Raw genomic sequence first — 27,765 nt, 5'->3', positions numbered from 1 at the left:
CTGCTCGGACGTTAAACTCCAACAAACAATGAGTTGTTGAATAGTCAAGTTCTTGTTACAATGTCATGGCTTTTTCAAAACGCTTTTTGTTAGTTTTATTCTGTACTTAATAATACAAAATGTTCTTGAAATATGCCCTATTCGAAAAGCAGCAACGCTAAGCTTGTGAAAGGCGACTTAATAGTGCATAGAACCCTGGCCGGGGGCTATAGCGCTCTGCCCACAGAGTAACTGGGATTTGTGCCCTAAGTGGTGGAATGGGGTACCCCAGGCAAGCTACAAGCTGGGGTCTAGGCCATAATACGGTAACCTGCCAAACCATAGTGATACAACGAGTTGGGAAAGATGCCACGTTCCTCGCAATTAAAATTTGTCGACCCTTTTATACTTGTGTCCTATACCATGTTTCATTTCATCATCATTTCATATTCATTTAATCGCCCATTTCATGTTCATCACCCTGATATAGCTGAAACATTGTTTCTTGGACGTTAAACACTAACAATCAATCAATCAGTCTTATCCGGACACCTCCGGGTATCCTTGGAATCATTGTAGGATTGTTAGGTATGAGAGGAAGGCTATTGGGATAGGACTGAGAGAAGGATGCAAGGGAGACAAAAAAGAGCTTGAGGGTTACAAATTGTAGGACTCAGTATTGTCAAGGTTTGAGAAAAAGGGAAAACATAAAACCAGAATTTATCGAAATAAATTTTATTTATGACTCCATCGCAACAATGCTGTCAATTGTACAAAATGTTTCTAAGCATTGATCAAATTTTCCCAACTGCACTCAAACAGTTAGACGCACGGGAGGGTCAAATTTCAGTACTTTTTCATATATGAAGTGTAGACATCCATTTGAAGTAACGTTTAAATTAGTTTACATACCGCTCCTCCTTCAACGCCGTGTTTCAATTTTTTCATCCCCCTTTTGCTTTATTACAAGCATGTTTTTACAATGCTTATACGATTCTTTGGCCTTTTTAATGACCTTTTTTGCATCGTTGTCAAAAAACTACCTTTTCTGTAAATATTTGTCTTGCGTCAATTTTAACATTTTGCTAGAGTCTGAGTACAGGTTTAGGATTCAGGATTGTTATGATCCGAGTATCAATGGCGGACTTAAATCAAATAGTGAAATTTCATCAAATGTACACTGATACCTCACCACAATATTCAAGTAATATTGTCCTTCCACAACTCAAAGATATTCCTAACTGCTACATCTGTTTTTAAGGATCTATGTATACCTCCAATACTTAATATGATATCATACCGGTATTAGAAAGGCTACCATGTTACTTAAAAAGTCTGGTTATTTTTTTACTGTGAAAGGAGAGAAGTTTGTTATATGTACTTGGTATATATCAAATTTAAAAAATTTAAAAAAAGTGTGTTAAATATTGTGTAATCTATTCTTTATATTTGCTTATCAAATAACAAAGCTGCGTTTTCAATTATGCTTGCGAAACACTGTTCACCGAAATGAAATTCGCCTGAATATAGCTGAAATATTGCTGCTCGGGCGTTAAACCCCAACAATCAGTCAATCAACCGAAATGAAACTAAGATTATTATTTTAGAGAATTAAATAGCGATAACCCAGGTGATATAAAGACACACCTGTGCCTTATACAGTTACGTTAAGGTGCACTGTTTCGTACAAAAAATTGACCTGGAGTAATTTTGTAAAACTAAAAGTGAAATATCAAATATTAAAAAAAAATCACTTGAAATTTCTGCTTTAACTGCCTCAAATTAATACAGCTTTATGTCAACAAAACAAGACCACATGTTCAGAATAGACCTAACTGTGTAGTACTACCTTGTGTTCAGAAAACTCAGACACCATTGGACGACGACGTATTCCTTCAATCATTAATTTAGAAATAATTTATTTGGGTATGGTCTTACACTCATCTACATATGGGATGTGTCTTTGTATTTGATTTTTTTAAAATGAGTGTTAGCGAGATATGAAATACAAATATAAAGACCAACCAATTTGCAAATGAGTGCTACACAATACTTAATATGAATTATTTCTATTTTAAGAAGTCAAAATATTTCTGAATCGGTATCAATAATAAGTCGTATTATAAAGCCATATTAGAAATACATTACTCTTGACAATATACTGGTTGTTTAACTTCAATGTTCTAGTTTCATCAGAAAAAGACAATAACTTTATTTCTTGGATGCACGATCAATGATTTAAGACATCTAGGGTTGTTCCAAAAAACGGGGCCCGTAAACTGGCCTGAAAGGGAACACGCCAGCACTTTCCGAGCAAAAGAGGGACTCGGTGTTGCCTATGTAATTGTATATGTACAATTTTTAAAATATGAAGAAAAAAGCGGAAGGACGAGAACTTGAACGATTTTCATATTTAAACACCACGAGGATTTCTTATTGAAATGTATATTTCTGCAATATTTTGGGGGTAATTTTCACTGAATCAGATTTTAGCGTTTTTGAGCAGCCGCGCACATATCGATATTTAGACTCACTCGATAAATAAAACGGTACAAGGTTAAATATCAAAACAAGAGACTGGCACTGAACGAATGAAAGCTTTTTATGCCTGTTCTCCTTCTTACATTTTTCATATGCCGGAAATCAATACGTATATTTCCATAAACATCATATATTTATAATTTAGAAATATCGGGACATTAACAAAAGCAAAGCAAAAGTAAATTTTTGTTAGATGAGGAAAAAATTTAACGATTTTTCTAAAAATATATAGTACCCGAAAAAAACAATTTGCTTGTAGTTTTATTAAATTTCAAATCCAGTGAAAGTTGTCCATCTATGCCCATAGCAGGACCCTTGTCCTTGACTTTCCATTCTGATCCAAACTTTATCCTTCTTCTTCAGGACCAGGACAGCAGTCTGGGTTGAAGGTTCATTTACAGACGATTGTTCATTCCCAAATGTGTGATTTGCAATGCCTTTAGATATTCCATTAACCACGATTTCAGTGGGACACCTCCCGCCTGGATTTGTGTAGAGTGTCCATGAAAAGTAGTATGTCCCATCTCTTGGGCTGACAAAGGTACCAGCATCGTCTAAAGCTCCGCCAATATTTGTTATGGTGTTAGTAAAAGGAAGTTTTGAGTGGTTTGGCACATTGTGCATATGTTTCTGAAGATTGGCGACAAAAGCAACCTTCTGTTCTGTAATTAAGAATTAAAATGTTAAAGCTTTTATTGCATGAGGCGTATGACATTTGCAACAATTTTATAAATATCCATTATTTAACTTGCGCCGATTTTTTTAATTGTTTTTCATCAGCACCAATTTAAAGATAAAATTGGTTATTACATGTATAACCATGTGTACCTTGAAGGTATATTGGACAAATCTGTAAATTGACGGTGTTCAGTTGGTTATATAACGTTCATTTTGTTAACTTTGTGTTCATATTAATCGGAACGTCATTGTTGCAACATTGTTTAATACACTTAGACGAGCAAAGGAACTCAGCAAAGGGTATTGGCCATGACAGAGTGGTTAACGTGATGGAAAATGGAATTGTTGCCTATAAGTGCGTAAACAAGTCTTGTAAGGCTGGAGTCACCACACGTGCTATTGGACTGAGAATGTTTAAGGAATAAAATGAGCATAAGCTCGTAAAATATGAAATATATGATATATCGTGATGTACTTGAAAAAAAAAATTAGTGACATGTACATAACTGGCAAACAGAAGAGGTATAGATATTGATAAATAAAATAAAATTTCATGGAAATCATAACTTTACAGTAATGAAAAAAGAATAATCGGCGCGAGTGTAGTGGAAATCAGTGCAAATGCAAAACGCCGGTCTGAATAATTTTATTCGTTGAATGTGTAAAACATTACATAACGATCTTTATCCATTTATCTTTTTTATTGATGTTTCTTGTGTGAAACAATTCATGAGAAAACGTATCCATCTTACTCATTTTAACTCCCTTGAAATCATTTATTATCGGTGTACATTTGACATTAATAATTAGCCCTTTCAACATAAACATGATCAAATGCAGTTTATGTGTTGCAATGAAACACTTGTTTAAATGATCATGAAAGGTTTGATGTATATGTAAAGAATCGAGTTTTAAAAAACAATCTGTTTTACCCCAAACTCCTTCCATAAAGTAGGTTTTTGTATATTTTGTCAGGAAACTTTGTGAACTTGACCATTGAAATAAAACTTGAATTCATTGTGAGAAATCCCTCGAGTAGAAAGAAATATTCTAATGGATACACAAATCTTATACAATTTTATACTTTTAAAATTATTTGTAGTTTTATTAAAATAAGTGTTTCAACGATCGATGCTGGCTTTTTTAGGGCAAGGGTTGGGGTGATGAACTACTATCGGATTTCAACAAATGGTATTCAAACCAACAAAACTGATACCTTTTCCTGACAATTTTTGTTCTTTTTTAGAGGGGGGTGAAGCATTTTCGATTACCATTCCGATGTACCACAAAGACCAACTATCGTGAAGCATGTTTTTCACCTTTTTCCTGGCAGTGACAAGGTTGATCATCGACCTTGTCCAACAAGTATTTGATACTATCAACCAGCTTCTTGTTTGCTTTGCATACCGTGGCCTTTCCTTGTACCAGAAACACGAAAACAAGAAAAAAACACTGGCATATCTTTCCCTATAGTATTCTCTCATCTGCGATACAACAATGAAAACAAAAATCCTATAGTTTTGACAAATATTAAAAATTTGTAATAGGCAAAATGACAGTTCTATGTCCTGCTAAAAAAAGTAATGATTTATAGGAAATAGGAAACAACACGCATAAAGTCAAATTTAAGAAGGAGCACAGTGAATACAGCTATTCCTGATGTTACCTGCTTATATAAACGTAAGAATGTATAATTGAACGTAGCTACTCATCTTATTGTAATAAATTTCTGTAGTGACTGAACTTTAGTGGTTTTTTTCTGTTTTGTTCGAAGGAGCCCTCATCAGTGAAAAAGCACAAATTATGTACCTCTCCTAGCCGATCATTTTATTTTTTTTTTCATTCATGTAAAGCGGAGTTTCTTCAAAATATTGTCAAAGACAAGAAGGCGAAAGAATAAAGATCGTTTAATTTCACTAATCGATATACTGACGATGCTTTCTCCATTAACCACTCTAAATTTGGAGAACGGCTTCTAGTCTTTTATCTACAAGAAGTAAAAATTAAAAAGACTACCGACACAGTTTCCGCCCCGTGCAGGTCCGGGTGTTAAAAGAATAGGCCTGCAGCAGCGCTAAGCTTGTCGTTGGTTTGTTTGTTTGTTGGGGTTTCATGATGGAGTCGTCAGGCCATAATACAAAAACCCGACCACTAACCATAGTGGTGCACGTGTTGGAAAAGATGCCACGTTCCTCGCACGTTGAAGAACCCTTCTATGGTATTCTCCGGAGTACGAACCGTAGGGCTCAGCCACAGGAGGCTAAACTGCCCGACCCTACCCATCCCTCCATATTACCAGTGGCAATCAAAATTTGTAGACTATGATCCTTGTGTCGCATTCAATTTTTTCATTTCATCATCATTTCATGTTCATATTATCATCCATTTCAAGTTCTTCGCCTGAATATAGTTGGGATATTGCTGCTCAGACGTTAAACCACAACAGTCAATCAACTCTTTTGATTACCGAAAGAACCAACTATTCCTTATGGCAATTTTGTCCTGCGTGTTTGTATTGAAGTATAGGGAAACAGTTAACCGTATTTAATGTCCTATAAGACTTTGTTTCACCTGTCATCTCCATGGGAGATACCGGTACCAAATCAGAGCAACCGTGGTTGTTTCAAAACTTACGGTTTTTGCCTTTATATTGCTATTTCTTCTAATACTTTTGTCTGTTCTCCCTGTCTAGTCCTTATTCTTGGATTACATTGTTTTGATTTCCGCTCAAATATCCGCTCATTATCTTTGACTATTGTTTGGAGTTTTTTTTTGTTTTTTGTTTTTTTGTTTTTTGTTTTTTGTTTTTTGTTTTTTGTTATACTGTATTTCTACTTAAATGGTTACATGGTTTTAAGATCCACAATCTTTTTTTTCCTACATTAGAATACACGAACAGAAAAAAAAGTAATGAAAGGTTGATATGAGAGAATAAATATTACATTGCACCATTAACATTACCAATATCTAATAAAAAAAAGTAACATACCATATTATTCTGAACACTATATCAGGAAGTATAGGTGGGATTGGTTTAAAAATTTCACAATAAATTGTCTACATTCTACGTATGATTTCTGTTATAGTAATATCACGCTGTTTTGTAATTATTTTGAAATTCATACATTTTAACAACATTATTACAACATACTGGTCAAGAAAAAAAAATCTTGGTAAACAGAGAAAAAACAGAAGTATAAAGTTACTCTATTAACGAATAATTGTGCTACACAAAAATATGTATAGATTAACTGTAGCATCACGAGGTGAGACGTCCTTGATCAAGTAAGTTTTTCGATACTGAAACCATCTTGAAAAATCAAAGTTTGCAATTATAAAATTTAAAGTATTTTCATATAGCAACTTTCAGGCAACCCTAAAGTCAGTCTTTTGAAAATCCGCTATTCCTCTACGGAGGCATATTATACCGTTAATCGTCATGTAAAACACATAAAGAAACCAGTGTAGACGTTTGTATTGTTAGACACCCACCACAAGCTTAAGTAAATTAATTTGAAAGAACAGTAAAAAATCAGTTCATTGTGCTTGATTTTACACGATAAAAAACACTAAAGCATTTTTGAGTAGTTTCATATACGTATGTAATGAGTGGTAACATTCGAACATTCGTGAGTTTGCAGAAAATAGACCACCTTTGCATCATGTGAAACCTTTTAAAATATAATCCTATTGACTAGGAATTTATTATCTCAAGATATACATATAAATCGTTAGTTGAAAAATGATACGATTGACACTCATAAGCATTTTAGCCTATATGCTGTGAAGTTTATTCGACCTCATTTACTGCAGTACACAGCAGGAGCATATCGGTGGGTGTTTCTAGAAATGCAGATCTAGAGGATGCTTATTTTTTTCTGTTTACACTCCCTGCGAAGTCCTAAATCGGGTCACTTCTTTGCACTTTAATACTTGCTTTGAATCATTCTATGACGGAAAGAATTTGACACCGATCCTTAGCTTACATCATATTAAACTGTTTTGTTTCACAACAGAGTTCATAATTTCTAACATTGTTAAATTTGTTTAAAAATCTTTACTGCATGGTAGTTTTACCAAATTGCAAATCCAGAAAAAATTGTCCATGTAGTCCCATAGCAGTACCCTTGTCCTTGCCTTTCCATTCTAATCCAAACTTTATCGTTCTTCTTCAGGACCAAGACAGCAGTCTGGGTTGAAGGTTCGTGTACAGAGGAATGTTTATTCCCAAATGTGTGATTTGCAATGCCTTTAGATATTCCATTAACCACGATTTCAGTGGGACAAATCCCGCCTGGATTTGTGTAGAGTGTCCATGAAAAGTAGTATGTCCCATCTCTTGGGCTGACAAAGGTACCAGTATCGTCTAAAGCTCCGCCAACATTTGTTATGATGTTCGTAAAAGGAAGTTTTGAGTGGTTTGGTACATTTTCCATATGCTTTTCGAGATTGGCGGCAAAAGCAACCTTTTGTTCTGTAAGAATTGAAAAGTGAAGGCTTTGATTGCACCAATAAAGTCTTATACAGTATACCTATGTAAAGAAATACATTAGTTGAAGGGGTGATAACTAATGTAGCGATTTTATGGCATTTGATGGGTTAATATTTTTTTATGTTTCTTGTGTGTAGTAATTTATATGAAGACCCTTATAACAAGAACACACAATTCTTGAATTGATTTCGAAACATTTGCTATTACTATGAGAATTCCAAATTGATCCAGGATTCAACCACATATTTAGACTAAAAAAGCCTTCATCGGAAGAAGCTTGTAACTTAAGAGGTTGTGCATGTAAAAAGCAGGCAGATTCTATGATATGAGTGAAACAGGGTAAATTTTATCCCACTGAATTTTGTTTCAATATAATGTATATACCATGTATATGTCAAAGAGTATAAAGTTTGTCTTGAATCGACAATGGATGGCTCCGACAATAATTTTAGAGTTCCCTAACAAAGAAGTCAAATTTTATTCAAATAAAAGAGTTAGCACCGTGCAGGTCCGGGTGTCAAAAGAATAGGTCTGCAATGGCGCTAAGCCTGTCGTAAAAGGCGACTTAATAGTGCTCAGAACGCTAGCCAGGGGCTAGGGCGTTCCGCTCACAGAGCAGCGGGGTTGTGTGCCCTAAGTGGTGGAATGGGATACCCCTGGCATATTTCATGCTGGGGTCTTCAGGCCATGATACGGAAAACCTGACCGCAAATCATAGTGGTGCACTGTGTTGGGAAAGATGCCAAGTTCCTCGCAAGTTAAAGAACCTTGCTATGGTATTCAATAGGAGTCGGAACCAGTTGGCTCCGCCAGGGAAGGCTAAATTACCCAACCCTACCCCCCTCTCCCAATTTCCAGTGACAATCAACATTTGTCGACCCTATTATCCTTGTGTCCCATCCCATTTTTCATTTCATCATCATCTTATGTTCATTATATCATCCATGTCATGTTCCATCGCCTGACTATAGTGAAATAACGCTGGCGTTAAACCCCAACAATCAATCCATTATTTCAAATAATTTCAATGCTTTCTTTATTGTTTATTTCTCATTTTTCGTTGAAGTTAACCAAAAACCAACATTCAACTTTGAGGGAGCATGCATTTGTGATATGAAAGTGGTAATTTTTTTTAAAAGCAAAATCTCTCAGGTGCCACCCAACGCCTGGTTTTTGCCTGGACAACCTTTTAATACAATAAATGTGCGCTTTCACATTCAGGGTTTAACTATGTAGACTATTTTTTTCTAGGGAGGAACATTCGGTTTCATTTTCCGGTGTACTTCAAGACCAAAGATCTTGCAGCGTGCTTTTTTCACCTTTTTCCTGACAATGGCAAGGTTGGTCGTCGACCTTGTCCAACAAGTATTTGATACTATCAACTAGTTTCGTGTTCGCTTTGCATTCCGTGGCCTTTCCTTGTACCAGATACAGAAGAACAAGGAAAACAGTGGTAAGTCTTCTCCTATTGTGTTCTCTCGTCTGTGATACAAAAAAAATTTAGTCAGATTGATAACAGCATCGATTTCAGTTAATTTTAGTGGTTTTATCGAATGATTTTTGGTGAAATTATGACTTAATAATAGTACGTAGATTTACTAACCTTCATTAACCAATTACAATCATATTTGACATGACTTTGTTCTCTATTGTTACTTCTCTTTGGTAAATAGTAACCAAGGAACCACGATTCCAGTGGAAATCAAACGAAAGAATATTTCAAAGATAAAGACAAGACAAGGAAAATAGACAAACACAACAAAGAACTTGAAGTAACTAAAATACCATGTTTAAGGAAACAAAATTAATGAGCCGAGTTGCTCATAACATGTCACGTGAAGGTAGACGAAAGAGAAAAATAAAAACTATGACACAGTTACCAAATTGGCCTTCATATTGCAGATTGATACACCATAACGATCCACACGAGTTCATGATTTCTGCAGTGATGACTTCATTTTTTTTTCAACATAACACTGTACCAGAAGCCTAATTGTAACAACTTTAGTGTGGTACATAAAGTCTGCGTAGTTATGGCAAGCTCTGGTATAACGTGTTAGTTGTGTCATGAAAACTCTCTACGCATATGCTGAAAGGATATTGCACCAGATGAAACTAAAGTTGGTAATACGAAATGAGAAGTAATCGCGTTGGTCGTATAGTCATGAATTATCCTTTTTCATTGATTTCTAAGTGTAGGTCAAGATATGAGGCTGGCTTCTTTTGGAACATATTAGCTATGAAGTCAGACTCGTGAGAGTGAATGAATATTTCATCGAGTAGTAGAACATAGTTTGTTCCCATAGGGCCCCGTGCAGGTCCGGGTGTTAAAAGAATAGGCCTGCAGCAGCGCTAAGCTTGTCGTAAAAGGCGACTAAATAGTGCTCAGAAACCTAGCCGGGGGCTAGGCGCTCTGCCCACAGAGCAACTGGGATGTGTGCCCCAGGTGGTGGAATGGGGTACCCCTGGTGTGTTACATGCTGGGGTTGTCAGGCTATAATACGAAAAACCTGACCGCAAACCATAGTGGTGCACCGTGTTGGGAAAGATGCCACGTTCCTTGCACGTTAAAGAACCCTGCTGTGGTATTCGATAGGAGTAGGAACCTTTGCGCTCGGCCAAAGGAGGCTAAATTGCCCGACCTTACCCATCCCCCTTTTTCCAGTGGCAATCAAAATTTGTCGACCCTATTATCCTTGTGACCCATCCTTTTTTTTTTCATTTCATGTTCATTATATCATCCATTTCATGTTCATTGTCTGAATATAGCTGAAATATTGCTGCTCGGACGTTAAACCCCAACAAACAAACAAACATGTTCCCATAGGAATGCCGACCTATTGAAAAACACGACCACCAATATATTGTCGTTTAAAAATCCAGCATTTTTCGGTGTATTTGGAAGATGATTTAGAATCTTTGGGGTTTTTTTTAAGTATTGTGAATCGCCTTTTTAGAGTAAGAACTTTGTATAATGTTCTTGAGTCGGGATTGTCACTGAGTATGGTGAATATTGGTATAAAGGATTGAAAGATAATATGTCTTCTGATAATCTAGCATTTAAGGTTTTCAAAAGATCTTTCTTTCGTGGTAAGACTGGAGACCCTCTTTGACAGCTGTGAGTATGAAAGTTAATAGTTTACGATTGTTTAAATTTGTTTTGTAAAATATGAAAGAGTTAAGGTCAATGATCTAAATTTTCGTTCATATGTCACTTTTTATCCTCAACAGATTGAGTAATATTTATAATTGATTGATTGATTGTTGGGGTTTAACGTCCAAGCAGCGATATTTCAGCTATATTCTGACGATGAACATGAAATGGATGATAAAATGAACATGAAATGATGATGAAATGAAAAATGAGATGGGACACAAGGATAATAGGGTCGACAAATTTTGATTGCCATTAGAAAAAGGGAGGGATGGGTAAGGTTGGGCAATTTAGCCTCCTGTGGCCGAGCGCAAAGGTTCCTACTCCTATCGAATACCACAGCAGGGTTCTCTAACGTGCGAGGAATGTGGCATCTTTCCCAACACGGTGCACCACTATGGTTTGCGGTCAGCTTTTTCGTATTATAGTCCGACAACCCCAGCATGTAACATGCCAGGGGTACCCCATTCCACCACCTGGGACACACATCCCTGTTGCTCTGTGGGCAGAGCGCCTAGCCCCCGGCTAGGTTTCTGAGCACTAATTAGTCGCCTTTTACGACAAGCTTAGCGCTGCTGCAGGCCTATTCTTTTGACGCCCGGGCCTGCACAGAGCAGTAATATTTATGATATACAAACTTGTACTAAATGATGTAATATTATTATTTAATTAATATATTAATTTCAGTTTAAATAACTTACCACTTTCATTATCGCCATCATCAAAATGTGATTCCGAAAATGAAGATGTGCGAATAATGTTAAACGTTACACTTGACTTACTGAAGTGGTCTTCAATTGCATAAATGTTTACTTCCTACGTTTTAAAGTGGATTTTAATTTGAAAAACATAAATTAAGTGGTTTGATATAGTTATTTACATATTTGTTATTATAAGTGAGCCATATTAAATCTGATGGTACATTATTGGTCACAATGATTTACAAGCTTGCACTGTCTTTGACAAATACGGTCGAGACAGTAAACCCACTAAAACTTTAGAAACGGAAAATATTTTCCAAGTTGCATTAAGTACGTTGAAGATAAAAAGGTTATGTTACAGTCATACTTTAAAAATTAACAAAGCATTAGCCACGTGCAACTCCAAAACGCTATCCTCTAGTTTTTGGCCCCGTGCAGGTCCGGGTGTTAAAAGAATAGGCCTGCAGCAGCGCTAAGCTTGTCGTAAAAGGTGACTAAATAGTGCTCAGGACGCCCTGCCCACAGAGCAGCTGGGTTGTATGCCCACGTTGGTAGAATGGGGTACCCTTGGCATGGTACATGCTGGGGTCGTCAGCTCGTATAACATTAAGGAAAACTTGACCGCACACCATTGTGATGCAACGTGTCGGGAAAGATGCCACGTTCCTGGCACGTTAAAGAACCCTGCTGAGGTATTCTATCGGAGTAGGAACCTTTGCGCTCCGCCACAGCTAAATTACCCGATCCTATCAACCTCTCCCTATTTCCTGGGGCAGTCGAAACCCATCGACCCCATTGTCCTTGTTTCCTATCCCATTTTTCATGTTCATTTTATCATCCATTTCATGTAGCTGGATACAGCTACAATATTGCTGCTCGGGCGTTAAACCCAGCAATCCATCAATCAATCGTGCGATAATCTGATTATTAGTCGGTTTATCTTGATATAATTTTACCAGAATGTTTCAACTATATAAGGAAAGTTGGTATCGATTTGGGGGTTTATGGTCCCAGCAGTTTGGAATAAGCTGTTTAAGCATTTCTCTATTAAACTTCAGTTTTAAATAGATTTTAGATTTTAACCTTTAAATGAATGAGGGACCCAAAAAAATGGTGCAGAAGCAAGGGTTCTTTCTGATGTCTGGACAATAACCTGACAGTGAGTAAATAGACAAAATTGAATTGTACTGCATTATTGTCATACCATAAAAGGAAGTATGTGATTGATTTTGGTGATTGTTACTTGGGCCAGTTAACAACTAGGGATCAAAAACAAGCATGTTTCACTTTTTTCTGGGTGAAAACTTGAGTAAAAAGGAGTGATCGTCAACCTTGTCCAACAAGTATTTGATACTATCAACCAGCTTCTTGTTTGCTTTGCATACCGTAGCCTTTGCTTGTACCAAATACACGAGAATAATACAAAGAGTGGCATATCTTTTCCTATACTGTTCTCTCACCTGCAATGTGAAAAAGAATAAAAGTTTCGACTTTGGAGGACATGCCTTGTTTTAGTGAATAGTTATGATGAATGAATGTCGACAATACAATAAGATCCATATCTTCGTTTTGTGTTTTACAACATTTTTCCTCAAATTTGTACTCTTATATATGACGTATTTTTCGACAGCTATGAGTTGCAAAACCTGAATAATTTACAAGTCGACAATTCAGATGATAATTCCCTCCGTTACCCGCAGTACTTAAAGTAGTATTCATTAAGCAAATATTAATTAATGCAATGGATAGTCATATTATAATTCTATACCCCTGTCAACTTTAATTATTTACCACTTCCTTTGTCGACATCACCAAAATGCTATTCCGAAAAAGATGTGCGAATTATGTTATAATTACTGACAGTGTCCACAATTGCAAAATTGTTTACTTTCTGTTTAGTTTAATTTTACAAATATTTTAAGTGTCTCGATAAATTTACAATGAACTTACTAGTTATTATATTAAAGTTACTCTAATAGAACGTAAGGTCAAATCTGAAACAAAGTTTTTTATTGAATCTGCTTAGCTTGCACCATCTTTAACAAATGCAGTCGAGTCGAGACAGTAAATTTACTTCTTTGGTTTACTGAAAGGGAAGTCAAGGGAACCAGATTTGAACGGTAATCAAGGGGACACAATCCTGGAAAAGTTAATGACTAGACAAAGAAAATAGGTACACAATAAAGAACATGAAATAAACAACATAACACGTACATAAAAACAAGAATAATCCTGGTCCATGCTTCATTTAAAATCGGAGCATGCAATCTGTCTGTCTGTCTGTCTGTCCATTCTTCTGTCCGCATATTCTGCGCAAGTCCTTTTATACTGAATGGATTATGATGAAATTTTATAGGAGGGTTAGGCAGCAGACAGACAAATATGGTACGAATGCTTTTTGTCTTGCAAAGGTAGATAATGCAACTTAAGAATCTAGCATGTTAAAATTTCTTTCAGCTCCTGCATAGCTCAATGGATTTTGTTGAAATGTATAAGAAGGGTAACAAAATGTTATTTCAAGAGGAGGTCATTATGAAGTTAGTCCACTTAAGGCCGTAGTATTATCTTTGTGTGATAGCTCACATTATTTATATTTTCAAATGTGACCCTTATTTGACTTCAAAAATGTGCAATTCATAAAGTTTGTTCGTCCGTTGTTAGTAAGTTGGTAAATAAACTACATAATAATATGTAAACAGTTAACTGCATTGCAAACGAGTAAGTGTAGATATTATATAACGTTCAAGGATACTTTTTTGTTTTGATTTTCTTACTTATAGAATTTAAAAAAAAAATGGCATCATTGTAGCCTCTCGTTCGACTAAATTATAATTCAGGTAAAAATTGTGGTGTTCCGGGATTTTCTTTAGTATTAAAGCTTTTTAAATCTCTATTTAGTAGGCGTGTCAAATTCCGTTCAAATTTTCTTTTTTTTTCTGTTTTAGTCTACACGTAGTACCATTTATTTGGATTAAAAGCCAAATACAGTTTCTTTTGTAGATAAGGTAAAGCATGTACGATATGTAACCTTTTAAAGTGCAAGAGTAGAAGTTAACCTCGCCACAAATATGTACTACTAAACTTAGTAGGTATTAGTATAAATATAAAATTTTCTCAGTTATTTATACGAAATATAAGTACTTAATAATAAAACAAATAAACAAATCTTGACCGTTCTTTGACATCGTAAATTACCCTCAGTAGGAAAGAGAAGGATGAGAAATTGCATAAGAACCCCTGATTACGGGGACATCTTGAGGTCACGACACATTTTAACAATGGCCTCAACGCAGGATGTTTTAGGTCGCATAGTAATTTAAAAGGACGGAGGTATCTTAAGTGCTCCGTTTTCTTGAAAGGAATTTCATTCATAAAAACCAATGGAAACGTAACAGATGGTTTGAATGGGTTTGGATTATTATTCAGTTTTCTTTAACAAACTGAATGTGCAATTCAGAGGGTGTAAAAATCTAACCACATCCGCATTAAAGAAAAAAGATTGAAATTCAAAGTCACGACCTGTACACCATTTGTAGGGTCAATTATGCAACTTATTTTTACATAATTTCAAATTTTATTAGTCACAAAAGTACTTTTCTTTTCTAGTGTGGTCATCTTGCGACCGACACGTCACCTTTGTAGCAAATTGGAAGAAGAAGCTGGAGGATGTTCTTCCAGAGAACAGTTCAAGGCCTTTACATTGTATCTATGTTGTTATTATGAAACATTACTATAATTATGTTAGTCACAGATCATTTGGTTTTCTGGGATTTTAATACAGATTTTTTTCCCCAAAAGATAATGAACATTTTTATTTAGAAAAAAAATGTTTGCTATTGGTAAAATGTGACCAGAATATTTTGATCACTCCAGATCCTGGAACAAATCAGGACCAAAATATTTAAAAAAAAAATCACAGGCCTTTCACAGAAAATCAAATATAATGCGCCTTGATATAAATCAGAATTAAAAACCACAGTATTTCCTTTTTTGGTAGTTCCTGTTTGAACATGGTTTAAAATTTAAGGGCCAATTAACACAGAAATGCATGCACAGCCTTGACTGTACCAGAGAAACAATCACATCGGTAAGTAAAGAGCTTTCTTTTTTCCAGAACTGTGTTCATATGTCATGTCTACCCTACCGGTGCACTTGGTCCATGCTCCCAGGTTTTAGTGGAGTCCGAGTTGCTCATTCACTTTTGTTTCTTTGTATGTATTATTTTAGTTACTTAATGTTCTTTGTTGTGTTTGTCTGTTTTCCATGTCTGGTCTTTGACCTTAGATTACATTCTTTTGATTTCCGCTAGAATCTTGGTTCCCTTGATTACTCTTTCCTATACAATAAAGAAAACTCCAGACGAAGGAGACAATATGAAATCACAAACTGCTGAGCTAGAGCTCGTGACGAGAAATCTCAGGATTCTGTCTCCATGGTGCAACCAGCCATGTAGCTCTAATTGCGTTCGTGACACTTTTTAATACATTTTAATGTAAAAATTACAGAGGTGCTGCGATGGGAATAAATAACTTTGTCACACTTGCAGGTTTTGAAGATTTGAACTACACTATAGACACGTGTAATGGGTTTTCAATTAGCACGGTGTTCAATACATTTCATTTTAGCTGACCACACATTAGCAGCCTGATGAACTTCTTCGGAATTTTCTATTAGTGTAAAATATTTCATGCACAACCATTCAAATCCCTCGAACATATAAAAAAATTGTAACAGGTGTAACTAATTTGTACAATGAAAACAGCAATAGTCAGGTACGTATTCAAATAAAAATGAATTAATAGTTTCTTGGAAACTCTTAGCGCAAATGAGTTTCAGAACGACTGCTGTAATTAAGGTACTTCCAAACCAGGCACTGCTGAATATTGTAAAAAAAGAGATGCCCTTTTGTAGAGGTCTAAATACAAAGACTAATAGCGAGAACTTGTATGAACCACAGTGAATATACATAAGTGAGAAATTTTAGAGGGTCAATAACATGGTCAGACAGTTACGTTGACCGGTAGTCACGTGATGTCTGGACTTCTGATTTGAAATGACGGATAATTTCAAAAAAGGTAAATATTTTGTTTTTCAAGAATTCGCTTTAGATCTGAAACATTATCAAGTGATTATAAAATATTTTATTACCGTGTTTCATAGCAGAACCGTTTAATGAAGCTATAATGCTTTATTGTTACAGTGTCATCGCAGTCGTCACCTGTTAAGAAAATCATACATGTACATGTAGTCAGCAGAGATATTACATTGTACTTGTGAATACTTTGTTTATTCAATGGTTCATTGTATTGTATTTTTTCATTGTATTACGATGTACTTCAAATGGCTTTTTTCGTAATGAAGAAAATCCGTTGTTATTCACTGAACAAAAATATATTCAAGAAACCGTCAAAGGCTCTTGGTAATTGTATCATATTGAAGACATTTTATGCGGAGGGGTATTCTTAAATAAAACATCAAAATAAAATAATTCATGTGTTTTTTCTTGATATCTATGTATTGGAAAATAAGGGGTATAATAAATTTATGTAGTTTTTGAATATTTGTGCGTTTTTACTGTTATGGTGGTGCAAAATAGAAGACAAACCATCTATGACTGTACCGAGTTATAACTAATAAACAAAGTACCATGTTCATTTGGATATCTGCCTGAATTTGCTTATTATTTTCCTTTCAGCGTGGAATCTTTCAATATGGCTACTTCTACTGTTCCAAGCATTTGACTTTCCAGTGACATCCGGCTTGTTATTGAATCTCGTCTATATTGCCGTCGCTTTTATATTCATACTTGTAGCTTTGACCCAGATTTCATTTTTAGAACTTTTGTCGTATTTCATTATATGGATATATTCGTATTTATCCAACATTGTATTAGCTTTACCTAAGATTGAAGAGGTTGGAACAATGATTTATGGTAGAGAGAAACGTTTCCGTCAGAATGATATTACTTCCTTCCAAATATATGGCACCATGATGTTATTTTCACAGCATTATGGTTTTTTAATGTTTCTGATATGGACAATTTCAGTTTTGTTACTTTCGTTTGTTGCAAAAAGTTTTATGGACTTAGTTGATGGAACAGACGACTTTGGTGACAGAATTAACGATAATTCCCGCCATTTTTTCTTTTCGATCCTATGCTTATTTTCTTTAACTTTTGCGTATACCGAATCGTTCATATATACTGTTTTGACTTTGTCAGTTACTCTTTTGAGCAACGAAGCTATTTCATATTATGTATTTTCCGTTTTTCGTCGATTTACAACATTCTTCAACATAGTACCGCGTTTAGACGTCATACGGATATGTTTATTTTCATCCTTAGTTTATATAACTTTTGTAAAAGGTTATTTCGCTTGGACATTTCAGCTGGTTGTAGCTTTTGTGATGGTTAACGTGGAGTTTTATATCGTATCATTCATACATATTTATGACCAGCTTAATAAAAAGAGGAGGAGGTCTACGTCATCAAAGTATTTAACACGTGACCAGCTGCTGGACTATTCTGATTCTTGTCCAGTATGTCTTGGGAAAATGGAAACAGCAAAAATTACGGATTGTATGCATATATTTCATGAACATTGCTTAGAACTTTGCTTACAACGGAAACCATCCTGTCCAGTCTGTAGACATGTTTTATCTAGATGATATTGTTTGTTTGTTTGTTTGGTTTTTTTTTGGGGGGGGGGGGTTGTTTTTTTTTTTTTTCGAAAACATAAGTATTACTGCTGAAATACGTTCTGTGCTAAGAATGTACATCTTGATAAAACTTCTATTAAATATATTGCTTTATCATATTTTTGGTATATGTTGGTTGCTTAATTTTTTTGTGCTTTAGTCACTCATCATATGAAATAAGTTGAAAGCACAATTAACATGAAACGATTTTTGAAAAGTTTTGTATTTGCGTCGTCTGCGTTTGGATCTTATTTCGTATAGTTTTAGATGTCATTTTCATGCTGTTTTATAATTTTAAGTAAAAAATAAAGGGACAAAAAAACTGAACTGTCATATGTACATTTGTATGTGTTAATTTCAACTTATTTATGTGATGCATGTCAACTTCACTGTACAAGATTTCCTATGCATCAGAAGACTAGTATGATTGTCAAAAGTAATTATAAACTCTTAGATTTTTGTCGAAAGTACAGCGTATGCAAAATGTGTGCTTTGACAAAAAAACTTACAGATGTTCAAGAGATTTCCCCGTTGCCAAAAGAAATCTACTTTCTCCACGATATTTCGTTTTCAAATTAGACATTTAACCATCTTGTTTTTGTCTATTCTCGCAAGGGGTGCAAACATAAAATTCTAACAACTTATCACAGCACCATATGAATTATAGTTAACTTGATGGCGACAGCTGATACGAGAGACAAAAATTTCATTGACAAAGGGAAAAAAACAGCGAAATTATATAAATATAACCAAAAAAAGCGTCCAAACTATGCAAGTGAATATTACCATTAATATGACCAATACTATCTGTCATACCGTCTAATTCGGAAAAATAGATTGGCTGAACCATTAACCCTTTAAACTAACCACTCTAAAATAACTAACATAGCGAGAGCTGGATCATAAATTTGACCTTACGGTGTCCCGGTAAAAAGGGGGTTCTTATGCAATATATACTATGAAGTTGGTCCATTTTTAATATTTGAAGTGTCATACAGCGGTCATGGCCTGAATTTACTTGTTTTCCATTATTGTAAATACTTATGGGATAAATTGTTATATACGAACTATGGTATTTACAATTCGGGGTCAAATGACATCTCAGGTTACAATAGATATTCAATCGTTTAAATGGTAATCGTAAACAAAGTACATTGAAGAGTAAAATCGTAATTGTTTATAAGTTTCAAACATACTTTTATGAACAGTGATAATATGTGATCTTCTATTGCATACAAGGTTTTACCCACTAAAACCTAAAGCACTTGAAACATGAATTCCCACAAAAAAAAACAAAACAAAAACAAAACAAAAAAAACAAAACAAAACAAAAAACAAAACAAAAAACAAAAAACGAAAAAAAAACGAGGGTCTTGCTCTACCAGCACCCGACATATTTTAAGTAAGTAAAATTAGGTAAGCGTCAAATTCGGTGAGATGTGAAATCTAACTGAAGATATCTGGTCTCATCAAAGAGATAGAAACTTCATATCGGTCAATCACATTGTGATGACGACCATAAAATTTCTGTTGCAATGATAGCAACATGGCTAGACACACCACTGTATGTCAGCTCTACTGAATGATAAGAACCACATGCATGACAATCAACTGTGTAATCTATAATCTATATATGTATGCTAAATATGTTCGTATATTGCTACTTAGAAAGGGGAAGTTTACTATTGGAAAGACAACATTGTCGCTTTATATTCAAACGTCCGGTATCATCTATATACATGCGTAGTTCTAAATTCAAGATATGGAAAAGACAAAAAAATGTATTAGTTGTCTTTTTAATTCCAAGTTTAAATGGGTAGATCAAATGCAACAAGTAAAACCTTGAATTAAGGATTAAACAGTCATAACATATCAGAAGCTGGAAGTGAAGGACTGGACTAGCCTCCTTTCTATTTTTGGTATTTGTCTTGGTACAAAAATCTAGCTTCATACGGATATATATAGAAACAGGTTAACCAAGATTGACTCAGTTTGTTCCCTTTGGTATTTCAGTATTGAACACATTTCCTCCAAACTTGATTTAACTTTAGTTCCAACATTTTAACAACATCCGTCTCGGAATATTTCTTGTTAGTTATAGAATAGTTTTTTTTTCTCACCAAATAATCCTTTTCTCTGTCTAATACCAGATAATTTTATCTTCTGGTCCCCTGTTTCGAATAGAAATATCGGTGAAAAATATCAGTTTCCCTCCTCCAGTACAGGAAGTCAGTTTTTAATTAGATTAACGTATCAAACGAAAACAATGGTTGTCGTGGAAAGAAAACAGTACCTAAATAAGCCATCTGTGCCCCGAGTGACTGTGAAATGGAAGGGAAGTGACATATTAGGATCTCAAATCCTGGAAATTCCGGTTTATGTTTTATTTTATGTATTTTTGTTTCATCGCTCGCGTATAGCAAAGTCGCTATTTGCTTGTTTGATATCTTTAAGTCCAATTTTTTTATCTGTTGTTTTTATTTGCCTCGTTTTTTTTCCTTTATTCATTTTATCTTGTTTGTTTTGTTTATGTTGTTTCACACAGACTACGATAGTGAATGATTATAACATGCTGACGCGTGTTAATCTGAGTTCACGCCGACTACTACAAATTATTATGCATTTACTTCATATATACGTAACATTGTGTCAGTTACAGACATATTACAATGTCTTGTGGGCACAGTCATGTGCTCGGTTATTGACCTCACGAAACAATTCGAGTTCTAATTATATTTTACTTTCATCCGTTACCTCATATCATATTTAACACCACATATTTAAATTTTGATTTCTCAAAATGTTACGATTTTGTTTGTGGCAATATTTTATTTTTTAGCTTTTTATTTAGATTTTTATGTGATTTGGTTGTTGTTGTGGTCGTCTTTTTTTCATTCAACACTGTAAGTCTAATATTTTATCAATTTTAACAATAAATACAAAATAACTTTACAAAAAAATGTTTAAAATACACAAACAAATAAATAACAGACAGAAAAACAAAGATAATTGTCATTTGCATAAGTCAATAAACAATTCCCTGAGAAGATACATTATCAATAAGTTACTTGGATTTCTACCCTTTACCGACTGTTTCGCTATAAGATCATCTGAAGATTTTCATTGGTAAATTGTCCGTTGGATGCGGTACTGGAATGATTTCAATATTGGGATTTGAGTTTGGTACTACCCATTTACACGTGCGTACCATTTCAGCAGTAAATATTTTCAACATCAATAATGCTAACTGTTTTCCAGCACAACCTTTCTTCCCGCCACCAAACGCTATAAAATGTTCATGATCACGTTTCTGCAGTGCCGTCCATCTATCCGGGTTGAACGAGTCTGGATCCAGAATTAAGTCATTGCCCATTTCATGCGTGTCTCTTATGCTATATGCTACTGTCCATCCTTTTGGTATTTGATATCCCTACAAAAATACAATATTTGTGGATCATGGCAAGCGGGTGCGATTTGGGATGTTGTTCAGCTTTTACTTTTTTTACAATGAGAAAAGTAGTTGACACATTGAGGTAATAGGACTAACTGAAACTGATCATTTTTTACTATCCTAATATAAAAGATTTCAAAAGAAACTGTCAGAGAAAAAGCGCCAGTCATCTCTTAGGTTTGTGTGTGAAGTATATGGTATAGAAATAAAAAATGAAGATGCATATAATACTGAAAAAATCATATTAAATACTTAAAAGATTTAAAAAACTCCCATCTAAACATATAGCATAATTACCTCTATTTCAAACGTTTGGAGAACCTTTCTGTATCCACCTCCAACTGGCGGCGTAATTCGAATGGCCTCTTTTACTACATTGGTCAAATATTTCATTTTGTTAAGAGTTTCGTAAGTTAAGTCTTGGTTTGATATTCCTAACGTTCGAAGTTCATCTTGGATCTTCGTTACAACATGAGGATGTTTTGATAGTTGTAGAATCAGAGTAACAGTTGCACTAGCTGTAGTTTCGTGTCCTGCGAACAGCAGTTCCAGCCCAATATCTTGAAGTTCTGTCACTGACATCTCACCTGAACCTGATATGTTCATTAACAGACTGAGGGCATCTTGAAAGTCTACGTTAGATCCACGTGGTTTCTTCTTCCTTATGCATGATCCTATTTTGTCCAGTAATGCTGATCGTGCTTTCAAACCCTGAAAAAATATCGCAGATAACTTAAATAAAATAACTTTTTCGAATCGGACTAGATGTTCTTGTTGTAAATATTTAGCTCCCTAATGATAGATTAATTTGTTTTCTATATTCGTTTGTTTGTTCGTTTGTTTGTTAATTTTTGTTTGTTTGTTTTTATTTGTTTTTGTTTTTGTTTTTTTTGTAGTAAAATATATAATTATTCAACCCTTGTTTTTGTTAGTTTTTTCACTATCTTTCTTTTTAATTTTCCCTTTTTTACTTTCAGTTGTTTTACTTTTCTATATCAACTGTTTCAAATGAGAACTTGGTCAAATTTATCTTTACCTTATAAAGACCTAGGCCAGGAATTTTGGCTGGAATGCTGAATAAGTTTGACAAAAACGTATCGAAGTGTTCCATTAAACTATTCCTCTCATTTCTTTCCATTTTAATTCCCAGTAATACCTGACACGAAATGTCAAATGTAAGGCCTTTAAATTCTTTATAGCCAAGAATCTTCTCTTTTGAGCACCAATAGTCAATGTGGTCTTTTGTCAGTTTCTGTATCATCGTAGCATACCCACCCAAGGCACTGCTTGTAAATGCTTTCAGAATAGCTTTTTTCCGTATGCTATGGAGATGTCCGGTCGCGGCCGTTAAACTCCCATCACCCAGTAATAATTTCGTACTTTTTGGCCATTGTGATGTCACAAGTTCGTTCTCGCTGCCTAGAATTTTTTTTGCACTTTGAATACCTATAACTCGAATCGTAGGTTTTCCGAACATATGTGTTTTAAAGATGGTGCCGAACTGTCGCTTTCTCTTATCAAAGAATTTTCTACCCTAAAAAAAGACATTAATTTTTATTTAAATAAACAAAGCAAAAGAAAACTTTGAGACTTAAATAACAGTCATTCTGTAAAATAAAAACTGCTATTGCAAAGCTTACCAAACAATGAAAGAAGTTTTAAAAATCAATTAAATTCGTTGAGAAAACGGATTGGACATCAACAGAATAGTCTGAAATGAAGCATTTTTTTCAGTTACCGAACACCGTGCAACGGACGGATACTTGTATGCCACACTGCTGCAGCCACAACACAGAACACATTTACCTGCAGAAGAAAACCAATAGACTCTCCAACCAGAGGGAAACCATAACCACCGGGAGGAAGAGGCAAATCAGAATCTGGATCTCTAAGACAGTTATTGTATATCTCCCAGAAATGGCAGCAGATGACTGTCAGTAAAATTGGTGTAACTAATGGCAACAGCAAACTTTTGATTACTTTTACGATTACAAGCTGTAGGAGGAAGCTGTAATAAAGTAAATTATGTTTCTTAAAAATGAAATAGCGAGTGTTCCATATACATTGCTTATGTACGTTCGTATTTATTTCTTAGTACACTAATAATATCATAAAAACAAGATTGCGTACTTTCATCAGATTTCTATTGTTTTGACATAATAGTACTAAAACAAATAGTGTAATCACCCATTCACCGGTTAAATCTCATGAGGAAGAATTAACTTTTCTGTATTTCTTTTGGAATGTTGGTTTCCGCTAGAATTTAAATTATATTAAAAAGTAATGCATTTTGTATGCGTTTTCATCAAAGTTCACTTACAAGTATTGTGAAGAAGCTGTAGTATTATGCAGAGTCCCGTTAATTGCTGAAAATGTGCAACATGATGCATTCACTGTATCCGATATCGGTGGTAAATAAATTAAGTCGCTCATATTCACTTAGGAATTAATATCTTCAAACTGAATTTTGTAGAACTGCGTTGGGGTTATTTATACTATGTGGAGGTGTTTCTGTGGACCATTCGGGACAATTCCGGACATGTGTCGACGTAATCAATGACACATGAATGGGTGGAGCATAGCGGGAGTGACCACTTGATTGACCAGCATGTAACAAGAGGTTAAATGTAAGGTCACCAGATTTCGGACAATGGTTTCGATATTGTTGTTTTTCCCGCTTTAAAGTTGATACAGAATATAATCGTAACAGTTCTTATTAATAAGCTTTAATTGTTTTATATTAATCAGGTTGTAAAATTGTAGGTTACTAAATTGTTCCAAACAATAATCAATTGTGCAATACTATCATAAAACTACAATTTCATGAATTCTTTGTTTTTTTTATAAAATATCATACAGTTTAATCTAGAACAGTTAATGATAATACATGTAAGGAAAGCCCAATGGGGATTTTGCACTTTACGTCAAATCGGGTGTCAGTGTTGCGTAATATTTACACCAGAGTATGACGTGGAACTCCCGACATTGATATCATAATCGTGTTATCATGATCATGATGGTGTTTTCCCTACAACAGAAATGTCAAAAAACTTTTAAGTGGTATCTATTTTTCTTGTAAGATTGCAACACTGCAATTTGGTTCTTAACTGCTAAAGATATAGCTATCATGCTAGTGATGCGTGCGTATCATAAATGGTGTTCTTCTATAATCTTCTATATAATTCGCGGCGTTAAACATTGATGTAATTTGGAAGAATTGCTGTAAAAGAATGTTTAATAAAAAATAGACAATCATCTTCTTTCGGGTACATGAAAAGAAAACTGCATGGTTTAATCGTAATTAATTTGGTAAGTGAAAATGTTGTGATCATCCGGGAGGTAGGTAAAAAAGCGTTTTGTAAAGCAGCCATTTGATTTTTATGAAGAATTATAGCATGCAGAACTTGATGGACTTTTAGAGGGTTATAGATTCATTTTATGAATTTTGAATATTTTTCATATGAAGGCACATGTTACATTATATGATTTGAAATTGGGGAAATATGCCTAGTCTCTAAAGGTACATGGAGTTGATTCCAAATATTTATGTTTGCGGGAAAAAAATCCTTTGTTTATGATAATCCATAGGTCATCTCCGAAGTGGGCACGTAGCATCCGCGGCAACTGTACAGGTATTAGGCATTAGACTGACAACATATTTAGGTCTTTTCTTTCTAACTGTACAAATTTGTGAAATAGTTGGAGCTTTTTGTGTTTACGTTACCATCTCGTGCAGTCGATTCTTCGATAAAATCTTTTCTAAACTGGTGAAGGCAGGAAGTCCACGGTAATTAAATGGGCGGCTTCGTGATGTAGTCTTTCTAATTTGTTATTATTCACTATTCCGCATCCGTCCCAAAGTTCGGAGATGTACTCGAATAAGGGTCTTATGTGTATAATAATTCATTTCTAAGAGTTTCTTGATAAGTCTAAATCATATTTTTTGTAGAACACCTCAGTGCTTTGACATGCTTGAGATCATACTATCAATATGCTTGCTCCATTTAGAGTTAATACTAAATGTTATGCATGGCCATGGGTTTTGCTCGGAACAACAAATTTCGCCTGTTAGATATCTTTGGACTTTCAGCCTTCGAGAAGAACCCAAAATCAATGTTCATACCCCGCCTTGCGATTATAGTGTAAGTCCGTCCGTGCAAAATTAGCTTTTTCATTACAACTTTCTTTGCAACTTCTCACAGCCTCGAGATAGTTTGATATTTAAACTCAAAAAAATCGAGTTGCTTTTTAGACAGAATACTTGAAATCCTATTTTAAGCATTTCCATTAAAGATAATCATGCACGCTATTGCAGCAAGCCTTTTTAAATGATAGAACTTAAACTGAACTTTATTCCGCTGTTGTTGACTTGGGTAGAGGTGCACATCGTACATTACAATGAACACTCACTTCCATTTATTACAAAAAGCAGTAAATTCGTAATTCTGAAAAAAAATTTATCTATCTGTACTCTTTTCATATTTGTGTCAAAAATTAGAAAAGTTTTATTATTGATTATAAAAGTTGTTTTCAATGGAATTAAGAGATCATTGCTCAGCGATACATTATAACCATGCACATGTTTATAAATGATTCTCATAATAACGACACCGTTTGTAGCTACTAGGATAGAAATGGACAAAACAAAATAAAAAAAATGTAGGTAATTTTACAAAATATGGCTAATCAAAAACTGGAAGAGGAAAAAGCAGTATAACTCCATTTAAGAATTATGCAAAAGCAGTAAAAAAAACTTCCGAATGAACTGAATTCCAACATTTTTTAATGTTAAACATAATTTTTAAAGAAGAATTTTTTTTTTCTGATGAGCGAAACGAAGTACGCCATGTTATCTAGATGAAGCTTAATTAAGCATTGTAAAAATGCTTACAGTACTAATAAAGCTTACACATCTAATGGCGCATTATAATTTTCGATCAGCTAGCTTAACGTACATGTACTTGTAACAACACAATCGTCAAGCTTAGATGATTACTATCAATGTCATACTAAAATTATATATGTCATGTAGCAACACTTGAAAATAAAAATTCTCGATTTCGGGATTTCTCGATTATTTTCATTGGAAGCCAAAGTACAGTTAAGTTGGTCATCAGGAAAGTACACCTAAACTTTGGTAGGGATATCACCAGTTGGTTACCTGTTTTCCTGTTGTTGTTGCTGTTGTTGTTATTGTTGTAGGAGAAGACGTTCTTCGCCTCTTTATATCTTAATAAATCCGTTGATCCTTAAATCAGATAATGAATACCAAATATACAAAAATAGAATTCGATTCAAGTTATATTTAACCTTTATAAACTTCGCCAGCAAACAAATTGATATTAATCCTTCTTAAAAATAATATAAAACCGCTATAAAAAGAAACTTAAGTGAACAATAAGGGGGACAAATGAAACAGGCCATGACCGTCATATGACATCAAGAAATCGTCAAACAGGCGAAATCGACAATGGGGTATTGCATAAGTATCCCCTTATTACAGGGACACAGTGGGGTCATTTCAGTCCTCAACAATAGCCTCACGGCATGCTGTTTAGGGTCAATTGGTGATTTAAAAGGACAAGGTATTTAAAATATTCTGGGTCGCTTGAAAAAAAATTCATTCATAAAACCATTTACGATTGCTACTACAAACGTGGGCGAGTAACAGCTCAACAGATGGTTCTAGTAGTGACATTCATTCACGCGAGTTTAATAGATTTAAACCAATGCACGCGTTCTCACTGAATCTACAACACTAGAGGGTAAAACTAGTTTTGGTCTGTATATTAGGTCTATTTTTGCTCTTATATGATTAGGTATTTGAAGCCCCGCCTGTTTTTCTAAGGATGATAATGCTCAATCCTATAAGGTCAAATACCGTGCTTTATTTCGATGCAATACCCCAAGAATGGATCAATATTCTCTTCACACGTCATCAATTATCAAAAACCTTTCTGCTTTCTATTATGAAATTAAATGAATCTAATGTGAAAGGATTAAGTGTATTTTTTTTTTAAATCACTCTTTAAGGAAGCAAGAGTACTCATCAGAGTATATTTGGAAAGTTTTA

The 27,765-nt window shown here is 34.6% G+C and overlaps 3 protein-coding genes across 5 annotated transcripts; 1 reads left to right on the top strand and 2 right to left on the bottom strand.

Moving 5' to 3' along the window:
• Window positions 1–1,380: 1,380 nt before the first annotated feature.
• On the bottom strand, window positions 1,381–11,664 carry LOC148621786 (complement C1q tumor necrosis factor-related protein 3-like). Of its 3 annotated transcripts, none has more exons than XM_088576475.1 (3): window positions 11,546–11,664; window positions 9,010–9,172; window positions 1,381–3,182 (listed from the first exon to the last, which is right to left on the bottom strand). In XM_088576475.1, the coding sequence occupies exons 1-3, from the start codon at window positions 11,564–11,566 to the stop codon at window positions 2,785–2,787; spliced, it is 582 nt and encodes a 193-aa protein (XP_088432601.1). In that variant the 5' UTR covers window positions 11,567–11,664; the 3' UTR covers window positions 1,381–2,784. The 3 variants fall into 3 exon arrangements, with proteins under 3 accessions (XP_088432601.1, XP_088432600.1, XP_088432602.1); XM_088576474.1 differs by lacking the exon at window positions 1,381–3,182 and adding an exon at window positions 6,657–7,672; XM_088576476.1 differs by lacking the exons at window positions 1,381–3,182; window positions 11,546–11,664 and adding exons at window positions 6,657–7,672; window positions 9,294–9,430.
• Window positions 11,665–17,369: 5,705 nt separating this feature from the next.
• On the top strand, window positions 17,370–18,243 carry LOC148621785 (uncharacterized). The gene has a single exon (XM_088574013.1). It carries the CDS (start codon window positions 17,468–17,470, stop codon window positions 18,209–18,211), a length of 744 nt encoding a protein of 247 aa, XP_088430139.1. The 5' UTR covers window positions 17,370–17,467; the 3' UTR covers window positions 18,212–18,243.
• Window positions 18,244–21,129: 2,886 nt separating this feature from the next.
• On the bottom strand, window positions 21,130–24,138 carry LOC148621784 (cytochrome P450 26A1-like). The gene is made up of 5 exons (XM_088574012.1): window positions 24,013–24,138; window positions 23,499–23,700; window positions 22,729–23,226; window positions 21,990–22,403; window positions 21,130–21,671 (listed from the first exon to the last, which is right to left on the bottom strand). Exons 1-5 carry the CDS (start codon window positions 24,123–24,125, stop codon window positions 21,348–21,350), a joined length of 1,551 nt encoding a protein of 516 aa, XP_088430138.1. The 5' UTR covers window positions 24,126–24,138; the 3' UTR covers window positions 21,130–21,347.
• Window positions 24,139–27,765: the final 3,627 nt, after the last annotated feature.

Source organism: Perna viridis, chromosome 3 (genome assembly GCF_037379345.1).
Source record: "Perna viridis isolate PV_CMFRI_1.1 ecotype Kerala chromosome 3, ASM3737934v1, whole genome shotgun sequence".
Lineage (NCBI taxonomy): Eukaryota > Metazoa > Mollusca > Bivalvia > Mytilida > Mytilidae > Perna > Perna viridis.
The sequence above is the reverse complement of the archived record's forward strand: the minus strand, read 5'-3'. Positions and strand labels throughout refer to the sequence as shown.